Source organism: Neomonachus schauinslandi, chromosome 9 (assembly GCF_002201575.2).
Source record: "Neomonachus schauinslandi chromosome 9, ASM220157v2, whole genome shotgun sequence".
In the NCBI taxonomy this organism is placed as follows: Eukaryota; Metazoa; Chordata; class Mammalia; order Carnivora; family Phocidae; genus Neomonachus; species Neomonachus schauinslandi.
The window spans coordinates 130580442-130592689 of NC_058411.1; the positions used below are offsets into that span (position 1 = coordinate 130580442).

At 36.3% G+C, this 12248-nt stretch overlaps 1 protein-coding gene across 3 annotated transcripts in view; it reads right to left on the reverse strand.

The window, feature by feature from the left end:
* The window catches only part of MCTP2 (multiple C2 and transmembrane domain containing 2), a 240841-nt gene that overhangs the window by 10392 nt on the left and 218201 nt on the right, over positions 1-12248 (reverse strand). For all 3 annotated transcript variants that reach the window (XM_021680654.1, XM_021680656.1, XM_021680655.1), the window contains one exon: positions 9781-9890. In XM_021680654.1, the coding sequence (XP_021536329.1) occupies positions 9781-9890 (110 nt within the window). The remainder of the gene's footprint in view (positions 1-9780; positions 9891-12248) is intronic.

Sequence of the window (12248 nt, forward strand, 5' to 3'; positions counted from 1 at the left end):
GTGTGTTTTTAATTTCTCACTCTTTAAAATTATAAGCAAATTTAAACACCTTTTAATATGCATGCTCATCATTTTAGTTTGTTTCTCAAGTGATTTCTAGTTTATTTCTTTGTGAGGTGTCACTATTTGGGAAAGTGCTTAAGAAAACGGAATTTTAAGCATACTGACATTGGATTGAGTTTGGGTTCCATCTCTAATAAGCTACAGGAAAGTGATTTAATCATTCTGCACCAACATTTCTGCTCTGCAAAATGTGAATAATAATAGTACCTCTATCTTCTGCCAGAATCAAATAAGAACTTGCATTTAAGGTAGCTAGCACATTCTGTTTTTAGCACATTGTAAAAACTCAGAAAATGGAAAGCAGTTATGATTTGTCTATTGTGCCTTGAGCTGTTTTTGCTTGACTTTTTCCTCAGTAACCTAAAATATCTCTTTGGATACTAAAGAAATCAGTCCTTGGTCATATTTTTTACAGTGCTTTTCGCAATGTGTTCCTTTCTTGTCTTTTTTTGTCCGGTATTTATATATTTTTAAATATAAAATTATTTATGTTACATGACCAGATTTATCAATTTTTTTTTCCTGGTTAATTTCTAGATTTGGTAGCACTTACCAAAGACTTCCCCAGTCCAGCAACTTGACACCAACAAACTGAATAATTGATATTTTTCCCACTCTTTCCTCATGCCTATTTCTATGCCATTCTAAATCTATACATATACATTGGTCCATTTCTGACTACTCTTTTCCATAGTAAAACTTCTAGTTGAACTTTCTGGAGGGCGATTTCACATTTGGAGAAATGTTGTATGGATTCCCTAATGCTCCAAATTACGCCATGGCAGGAAGTTCAGCCTACAGATCTCCTTGCACAAGGATGCAGGGGCAGTGCATGAATATCACAGTAATGGTTGCTAGTTCTTAAAAAAGGAAATAGCTTCAGTATCATTAATAGCACAATATCTAAATAAAGGGAAAAATCTAAATCGATTTCTACTCTGTAGTATTATGCAGATTTTTGTTTTGTTCAATTCAGCATTTATTAAGCATCTACTATGTACACAGACTTAGATAACCTTTATTCTGATCTTTTTTTCTTAGCATAAATTTGCAGCTATATCTATCTTTAAAAAACAATGAGATCATAAAAAGGACAACCACACAAACACCCCTGCCCCCCAACACAGAGGTTCAAAGCTATATACAGTGAAAAAATAAATTGCATAAATAAATGTGGGTACTGTATATATATATATATATGCATATGCATATGTATGCATATGTTAATAAATTTACAGATGCACAAATATCACATATACAGATTTTTATCCTGAAAAAAAACCTCTGATGGATATACAACAAGTTGTTAATGGTAGTTCAATATGATGGAAAGAAGGGGAAGAAAAGGAAGTATAGAGAATAAAGGGGGAATTCTGTTTGATTACTTTTATAATGGATGTGTACCATATTTATAATAAAAATAAACAAAAACAAGATATGGAATCAATTACAATTAAATAAGTAAACACAAACATCAACCTTTATGCCTTAATTTTTTTGTTTGTTTTGTTTTTTGAAAGCAGAGACACAGTAGCAGATTCTGGATACAAATCAATGGATAGATACCATAGATTAAGAAGGATCCTGACTGGGAAGACAATCAAAGTTAACAATTTATATTAGGCTGTGGTGAGTCATGCTGTAAACTTTAGGGTAACAACTAAAAGAACAGCAAAAGAGTCCTTACATTCTGAGCAAATAGATAAAAAATACAGATGAGACAAAAAAAACCCACTCAGAACAAGGACAAAGAAAACAATAAAAACCACAAATTTAAATCTAAATATATTAGTAACCACATTAAATTTGAATGGACTACATGGTACAATTAAAAGACAGTGATTGTCAGAAACAAGAAAGAGATCTAAAACATAAACAGACAGGTTGAAAGAAAATAATAGGAAAGTATATACTATGAAGAAACCAGCAAGCAGGAGATGGTATAGTCGTATTATTACTAGTTAAGATATTAAGGCAAAATTTCATTTATTGCTTAGATATAAGTAGGTCACCTCCTATTAATGATCCAATTCACCTGGAAAGTATAACAATTTTAATATGTACAACCCAGGGGCACTTGGGTGACTCAGTCGGTTAAGCATCTGACTCTTGATTTTGGCTCAGGTCATAATCTCAGGGTTGTAAGATCGAGTCCCATGTTGGGCTCTGTGCTCAGCGCGGAGTCTGCTTGAGATTCTCTCTGCCCTTCCTCCCTGCTCACTCGCTCTCCTTAAATAAATAAATAAAATCTTTAAAATAAAAGATACAACCCAAATAACATACCTTTGGAATACAGAAAGCAAAAACTGACCAAGCTACAAGGAGATATAGATAAATCCACAGTGGAAAGTTTTGTTGTTGTTGTTGTTTTTTAAGATTTTATTTATTTATTCGACAGAGAGAGAGAGCAGGAACACAAGCAGGGGGACTGGGAGAGGGAGAAGCAGGCTTCCTGCCGAGCAGGGAGCCGGACGTGGGGCTCGATCCCAGGACCCTGGGATCGTGACCTGAGCCAAAAGCAGATGCTTAACGACTGAGCCACCCAGGTTGTCCCCACAGTGGAAAGTTTTAATATACATCTCTAAGTAACTGATACAAGAAGTCACCAAAAATAAAAATCAGTATAAATACAAAAGATTGAACACAATCAACAAGATTAATCAATGCATACATATATGCATATATACACACACATACACATACACACACACACAATACACTCAATAACCTTTCCAAGCTCACAGGGAGAGACAGAAGTAGGCCATTTTCTTGATCAATATTTTCTGACCATAAAGCAATTAAATTAGAAATTGGGAACAAAAAGATAACCAGAAAATCTCCATATACTTGGAAATTAAGCAATATATTTCTTTGCCAAGGAAGAAATAAAAATAGAAAATAAAAAAAAAAAAGTTTTTACTGAACTTGAATGATAATGAAAATATCAACACCAAAATATCTGGCCTGGAGCTAAAGTTATGCTTACAGGCAGTTGTAGAGCTTTAAATGTTCGGAAAATAGAATAATTGTAATCCAGTGATCTATCTTAAAGAGTTAGGAAAAAAAATACTAAATTAATCCCAAGGAAAGTAAAAGGAAGAAAGGAAAAAAAAATAAGAGTACTAGTAATTAATGAAAAAGAAAACAGGTAGCAGGGAAGATTAACAAAGGTCAATGACAGTTCTTTCTAAAGACTAACATAATTAATAAATTCCCATCAAGAAAGAAGGGAAAACACAATTAACATCAAGCATAGAGGGGCCTGGGTGGCTCAGTCTGTTAAGCAGCCGACTTTTTTTTTTTTTCCTAGAAAGTCTTTGTCTGTTACGAATAATTGTTTTTTGTGGTTATCCCAAATGACTTTATAAATTTCACAATTGTGTTACTATTTCTGATTAAAGGTAAGCAGCCAACTCTTGATTTTGGCTCAGGTCATGATCTCAGAGTTGTGAGAATGAGCCCGACGTCGGGTTCCGTGCTATGCATGGAGCCTGCTTAAGACTTTCTCTCTCTCCCTCTGCCCACCTCCCCCTTTAAAAAAATATCAAGCATAAAAAAGTGGACAATGCTACAGATCCTACTGACATTAAAGGAAGGATTTTATTAAATAAAAGGATTTTATTAACAAGCTTATATCAAAAAGTAGACAATTTAAATGAAACAAGCAAACTCCAGAAAAGGACAACGTACAGAAGCAGATGTGAGAAGAAATAGAATGGCTGAACACATCTATATATTTCACAAAAATGGAATATTCAATTAAAACCTTTCCTAACAGAAAACTCCAGGTCCAGAGGCTTCACCAGCAAATTCTATTGAATCTTAAAGGAAATAATGACACCAGGCTTACATAAACTCTTCCAGATAATGATAAAGAGAAAACACTCCCACATGTTGTATGAGCCTAGAATAATCTCTCCATAAGGAATTTAAGAACAGAAAATTACAGCTCAAATCTCATTAATGATGATAGCTGTAAAAATCCTAAGCAAAGTAATAGTAAATAAAAATATAGCAACATATGAAGAGAGAGAGTATAGTGTGGCAAAGTTGGGTTTATTCCATAAGTGGAAGATTGGCTTAATATTTAAAAATCAAAAACAATAATAGACCACATTAGCAAAAACAAAGGAAAGGAAATTATCATTCCAATGAATGTAGGAAAAAAGTTTGACAAAGCTCACATTCACCATAAAAACTCTTAGTAAACTAAGAATAAAAGGGAACTTCTTTAATCTGATAAAGCGTCTTTACAAATCCCTATAGCAAATATCTTTCTTAGAGTAAAATGTTGAAAGTTTTTTCTCTGATATCACATAGGAGAAAAGAATGTTCACCAAGACCAATTCTGTTCAACATGGTCCTGGAGCTAGTAACTGGTACAATAAAGAAAACATAGAAAAATGTATAAGGACTGGAAAATAAGGAAGAAAAATTATTCCTAGATAATATGTTTATGCAATAGAAAATCTAGAATAATAGTCTTCAGATAAAAATTAAGATAACTAAGTTTACCAAAATTTATAGATACAAAGTTGATGTAGGAAAATTAATTTCACTTCTGTATCTTAGTAGCAAACAAGTAGAAAATGAAATCTGAAAAAAAAAGATACCATTTAAAATATCATGGAACAAATCAAATATTTGGGAATATATCTCACAAAAATGTGTCAAACTTTTCATAAAACTCTAAAATAATACTGAAATAAATTCAAAATGACCTATATAGAAGACTATATTAGAAAACTTAAAATTTTATCAAGATGTCAATTATTTTCCAATTAATCCTTATAAAGATCTCAATAGTTGTTTGTGTGTGCAAGTGTGCGGTATGTCATGTGTATCAGTGTTGGATGCTTCATTTCTTTTTTTTCTTTTTTAAGATTTTATTTATTTGACAGAGAGAGACACAGCGAGAGAGGGAACACAAGCAGAGGGAGTGGGAGAGGGAGAAGCAGGCTTCCCGCGGAGCAGGGAGCCCGATGCAGGGCTCGATCCCAGGACCCTGGGATCATGACCTGAGCCGAAGGCAGACGCTTAACGACTGAGCCACTCAGGCGCCCCGGATGCTTCATTTCTTTTTTTTTTTTCCGGATGCTTCATTTCTAATGAAGATGTGTATCACTCTCACAGACACCCTGTCAGATCCGCTCTCCCAACAGCCAAGTCAGTTAACTTGCATTTTCCCCTCAGCCACCCACAATTTTAGTGGAAAGTGTTTAAAAGTTGTTTTTTTTTTTTTTAAAGGGAGACATTCACTTTTAATTTTTTTTTAATTTAAGACACAGAAAGAGTCAAGACATTTTGCCAAAAATAATATTTATAATAGTCAATATTCTTAAGTAATACATGCCATCCACTAGTCTGAGCTCTTTATATGCACTAATTCATTTAATTCTTCCAAAAATGTTATGAAGTAGGAATAATTATTACTCCCATTCTGCAAATGAGTACTCTGAGTCATAAAAGTTAAATAACTGGCACCAAATCACTTACTCTCAGTACAAGTGACAGAATTAGGGTCTGAATTCAGAAAGTCAGCTCAAGAGCCCACACTCACTGCCTCTACAGTAGGCACTGTAGAAAATGTAAAAAGGTACATTTTGCTCATTTAATTTGATACTCCTGTTTATACTGAGGACTTAGTTCAAAGACATTACACTGTAATTCCTCTAACACTCAAGAACTTACTAGACCTTCTCTCCATTAACATGGAGTAGCTTGTGCTGGTTTCCACAGAACACCCAAGGTTAAAAAAAACCCTTTCAATCTCAAAATCAAACATTTCGTTGAACATTTTCACAGACTTTCCTAGTTTTCCTAACTTGAGAGCTCCCTAAATTCCTAAAAAAGGAATCCCTGACTTGGGACAGTAATGAGACAAATGAGCCAAACCTTTCAATTAGTGAAAAAAAATTCAATGAATCCCCTTCCTTCATTCAACCATTCAGGCTTAGTAACATGTCCTAAGAATATCATTTTCAAAGTTCCAAAGCAGGACACAAAAATCACTGTGACCATATCTGGTAAAGGGGGTAACAGCTCCATCCTGTATTTCCTCACTTCCCAGGCTAGGACAAATGAGGTCTTCTGACTCTTCTGCCCATGGAAACAGAAATGACTGATCATATAATCCTATACAGATTATTCTTTTGTAATCAGACCCCACCTGATGCTTTCGTTCACAAGGCATGGTTTTTACTCTAGCTTGTGAACCTTCTCCTCAGACCTCGTGTCTGGCCCTCTCTTTTGTCTTTCTGCCTTCATTCTATGTTCCTTTTGACATACCACTCTCTGAGTGAACAGAAGGTGAATCAGTCTATCACTCCCCTTGTCTTCACCATGATTCAAGCTGCACTTAACCTTCTTCCTCATATTTAGTGCCTAGTATTTCTCAACATCACTTCCCATCTAGAGAAGCTCTCCTTCCGATGAATGTGGCTTCCAAACCTGACTCTGGAGCATTTGCAGGGATGACTTCCTGTTCTAGGTTTCTCATTATCTCCTCTGTGGAGATTTCCCTCCTTAACCACTCAAAAATACAACTGTTGAAGGCAACACTCCATAATGAGAAGACATATAAAATATAGCCCTCTTCTGACCCATCCAGCCTGCTGTCTGAGATAATATAGATGCACCATGTTCAATAAATATTTTAGCCTGTTATAGACCTACATTTGAAATTTGTGTAATATTAGAGAAGGTAATTAGAGAAAGTAGAGAAGAGTAGAAAAAGAAAATATAGCTTGTTCCGTGTAAATGCAATACGATTGGGGTCTTCCGGGTCAGTAACTGGAAAGCCTTGCTCTGAGAGTTTTATGCAAGCTTACTTATTTACTAGTTGCCAGAAGTTGGGTAAAAGTTTTCCTGGTCCTTCAACACTGAATTATAATGGAATTCCAATGGAGTTACACATGCCATCCCACTTGAATGGCCAGCAGGAACTTTAAGGTCACTGTGGTAATGAATGGCCAAAGAATTAATAGGAGTGGAGCCTTATGCGCCTTCCTTCCTGTGCGGCAGCTGGGCAGAACAGTACTCTGTTCATGGCTGAAAATACGTCTCAGACATGGCCACCACAGCTGTTCTGGGCACTTCAGAGATGGGGGCCTGTTTAAACCACCCTGCCTTCTTCCCTCATCAGACACATTTCTTTGACCATTATCAATCGCACAACAGCCACATTTGTCTATTAGAGACCTTCAAGCATGGAGACGGTTTTACCAAACGCCACAGCCTTCCTTCCTCAGTCTTGCCCCCCACTCCACATCCTCTTATCCTTCTTGCTGCCAGAATGTCCCTCATCCAGTTTTTCCTCATGGACTTTTTCTACCCACTCAGGGTTCTGTATGATCTGCCTCACCTTCAAGCGCTAGCACCAGCATCTGCTGTCACACAGATATACTAAACCCCAAACATCTCCCTGGATCTAGCACAGTCTTGAGCTTTGAACCTTTGCAGTCTCCCACCTATTGAAGTCCCCATTCATTAACTCTTTGTTCAACTATCTCTTCCTGTTATGACATGCTGATAAGATGTCTCTTCTTCACAAGTGCCCCCTATCTGTCTTTCTCTTCCCTACATCCCTTTCTGGGCTGGTCAGACCTCTCCTGCCACCCTGTCTTACCTCTACCTCACATATATGCAACTGAATTCTAATTATTACTGTTCTCCCTCACTGGAAGATAGATCCTTAGAGGAAAATGGCATTCTAGTGTAGTAGTGAGGGCAGGTTCAAATCTAAGCTTCTTTGCTTACTAGTTCTGTGACCTTCAGTTACAGAGTTAATCACTCTGTGATTCCATTTTCTCATCTGTAAAATGGGTATACTAACAATCCTTAATCCAGAGGCTTGTTGGAATATTTAATCTGATTCCTGTCAGCAACTTCTTAAAGAAATTACTATGTGTGAAGGGTTTACAACAGCATCTGTCTGGCACATGACATGAGCTGATGTTGCTATTATCATGGTTTTATGGAATATTTCTCATTCTTAGACCAGGTCAGTGCCTAACACCCAGAACTGAGAGTTAATGAGTGAATGAAGGAAGAAGTATAACGCCTTCCTCATCACTTGACTATTTCCTATTGTCACTTATGTTTTTGTTAAACAATTTTGAGGGTAACTTCAGAAATCATTTGTCAATTTATATGAAATCTAGGTAGGCACCAATATATGTAAGCAAAAATCCTCCTGTTCTTTAATTTTTCTTCTAAGACATTGATAATGGGAATAGCAACATGTAAGTTCAGTAAAACTTAGCAAATTTGTTTAAAGATGATTTATAACTTATTTTATAAACAAAAAGAACACGTTTACTATGCCAACAATAAATGGCCACTCAAGAGCAACTGGATTTGATAAGGAATTGAGAAAGATCAGTATCCATAAAAAGTCCCATATGAGCTATTTATATTTCTTAATGTTCATTATAAACTGATTCCCCTGCATCTTGATATATAAAACTTTCCCTTGGCCTTTAGCACTAATATTAATCTCCTTTGCCCATGCAATTTCTTTTTTTTTTTTTAAGATTTATTTATTTGAGAGAGAGAGAGAGCATGAGTGGGAGGGGCAGAGGGAGAGCGAGAGGGAGAGAGAATCTCAAGCAGACTCTGCACTGAGCGTGGAGCCCGACTCATGACCCTGAGATCTCATGACCCTGAGATCATGACCTGAGCCAAAACCAAGAGTCAGATGCTTAACCAACTGTACCACCTAGGCACCCCTACCCATGCAATTTCTAAATATTATCTTCTTTACTTAAAAAACTATAATGGACAGTAAAATAAGAAAAAAGGTATCCATGAATCTTTAGAAAGAACAACATAGTTGATATAATTCTGGATTTGAAGGAGGAAATAAGTTTAAAATTAAAAGAAAAAAAATTTTAAATTGCTCTGTTCACTGGTACCAAATGAAGACCAAGTTAAACAGAGTTCGTGATGTCTGAAACAAAACAAACATGAATCACAGAAACAGTCTTTCTCAACTGAGACTCCATTATAGATTTATTCGTTGTGACCTAAGGTAGGAAGTGGCAAGCTATGGGTTGGATTTAAGTCAACTCTAGCCTGCCACCTGTTTTTGTAGATAAAGTTTTGTTAGAACACATATCACAGCCATTCGTTTAGGTATCAATGATGCCTTTTATACTTAACAGAGTTGAGTACTTGTGGTCCACAAAGATGAAAATATTTACTCACTGCCTCTCATAAAGAAAGTCTGTTGACCCATGTCAAAGGTACCCATGAATGTGATGAATTAACTTCTCATCTTTGTATCCATGATGCTACTATCTATGTACGGCTCTTTGGTAAGTTGAGAAAAAAAGCATTTACTGTATTCCATGTTTCAGGTGAAAAAGGCAATTTTAGAGCATATTTGCTTCCCTTTTTATTTCTGAATAGGATACTCTATTTTTTTAATCTATAATTTATCACCCAAATGAGGATACTTTTGAGAGTGAACTAATTATGCTGGGGCAATTGGTGTGAATTGGCCATATGGTCGCCCTGGTTCCAAGGCACTACCCAACTGTGAAGCTGACAAGCCCAAAGAACAAACCAACAAATATAAATAGGGTTGCTCCAACACGGTAGCTTTTGTTTCTTTTGTTTTTGCATTTACTGATCCCTGTCCTCCCCACCCTCTTACCCCCACTGCCCTAATGTATGGCAGCTCTACTTCAAACACAACACAAATGTAAAACTTACTTTTTAATTCTTTCTCCAAAAGAAGCTATTTCCTCCAAGATGTTTTGAACAGTTGAAACAATATCCTGTACCATATAGATTCTCTCAATTAACCCCTTTTTCTCAGATTCCTAGGAAACATAAAAGCAAGATTTAGTTCAGTCACTTCATTTTTATTGTCCCGCTATAGAAATTACTTTACCGTGTTAAAATAACATGGTTAGGATCAACAGAGTGACTCAAGAGATGCATCACATTTTTCACAACTTAAAGTATTTATTGACTCCAAAGAACTGTTGCCCACTCATTCAGATGCAACCATTCACATTGTGTCTCAGTCACTACCTCAGTGTGAGGAAGTGATGTGTGGAAGCCCCACAGAACCAAGAGTTTCATTTCTCTGTGGAAGCTACTGCTTCTGACAGAGAACTCGGCAGCGCCTTCCATTTGGCTGACCTTGATTTCCTGTTTGGCTTCACAAGGTTATCTGCCAGCTCACCTTACCCCTATCCCCTCACAGTCCTTCAGGTATGTTTCCAGCATGTGAAATCCAGATGATAGGTTTCCTAGTACTGTGGCTTCTTTGTCAAACTCTGCTGCGTTTTTAGTCATGTTTTAAACCCACTGCAAGTCTGACAAACATTTCAGTTATCCTTTGGCAACCACCTCAGAAACAGAGTAGGCACCTGGAGGCAGACTACAAAGTCACTGCTGGAGATTGCATCCTACACAGGTTACTCCCTTGGAGGATGCTCAGTGACTGACTGGCTTTTTCTTCATAGAAGTAGAAGCAAATACAAGTTCATCTTCCTCAGTCTCCAATTCTTCAGGTGAAACAGAATTCAGCCTCCTAAGAACATTGTCCTTACTTTGCTTATAGAAAATCTCAAGTGTGTTTTACCATGTTAGACAGCTAATGCTTATAAAAAGAATTTAGAAATCACTCAAATGTTGGAAAAAGAGGATTCCCTAAAGAGTGGTATTTTTACACAATTTCTTATATTCTGATACCATAATCTAGCTCCCTGGGAACTCTACTGGAACTGGGATTTAGCTAGTATCTGACTCTCAGCTCTTGCCTACCTGGGTCATTGTAGACACTACATCTAACCAAAAACCAAACCAAAAACCTCAAATTTTTCTTTATCTAGAATTTTACTTGAGTTAGAATTGTACTAAATTATGGAGCAAAACCTTCTAAATTTATGAGAGCATTTTAAGAATAACCTTCTGTGCAGCAAAAGAAAATATTTCACTCTCCTCTTGCATTCTCTGTTCCATCAAACTGGACACAAGTTGGGTGGGAAGGGGAATCTACCACCCGGCAATTGTGGGTAAAAGCACCAGGATGGCAGAAATGTCACAAAAGCACAAATTATGTGCTTCAAATTATGTCCCTTCTCCCACCTGTCCTTGATTATGAAGCTACTTGGCAGAAACAGACCACGGAGAGGGCAGAGGTTAGAATGCACCACTGTCAGCCCCTCTTTAGTAAAGGGTGCTGGGATGGTTTGAAGAACCTCTTACCATCTGGGTTGAACTCCTTAATCCAAGCAGTCTGTATAGAAGGAGAAGGCAGGCTCATTGTGTCCTCTTGCTACATCAAACTAGCAAAACATTTGTAGTTTTTCACTCCAATTTAAAATTCCTTATTTCCCTTACCCTCTAATTCTTTAAGCAGCTTGCATTAAAAATTAGATATGCTGCCAGAGCAACCTAATTCATGCTCAGCAACATCTATTAATGGGCACAATGGTGAAAACCCATCTCTGTCTGCTACATAAGTATTCATGTTTATAAAGGAGGATTTGAAAGCACCAGGGAATTTGACCCAAAGGGCAAAAGTAGCTTCCTCTTTTCAGCAGCATAGACTTTAGGTCAAAACAATTTCTTGGAAAATGACTCAAATTTCCATGTGGCTCAAATTCATAAAAAGTCCTAGTTCCATTGACTCTGTGTGTGTGTGTCTGTGTGTGTGTTCCCCCCCCACCCCAATGAAACACCCAAATGCCAAGGTTCTGGTTGTGAAGGAAGTATAAGTTAGTATACCAAAATAATAAATGATTGTCTCAATGTCCTTTTCCTTTTTAATGAATTTGATGTTTTAGTTTGCATATTTAATATTCAAAGACAAGGCTAAGAGTCCCACCATATCTAAGCTAGCAGGATAGTAATTTATCAACCAAATCTTTACATTTTGAAGAGTAAAAATAATCAGAATTCCATAATTTTTGAAATATTTATCAACTATCAACTTGATTTTATATCGGTGAACCCACATGATTATTTCATTTTATTTTTATAAATACATTACTTAAAAAAATTTTTAAAAACATATTTTACGTATATTAAAATGAAACTTATTTATGTTATCTGGACATTTTTAAATGATACATAAAGAATGTTTGTGCTACAGATTCACATATTTAACTGGTTTCCTAGTTATAGATGTTTATAATCCCAGGTCAGGGTATTTTTCAAAAGAATGT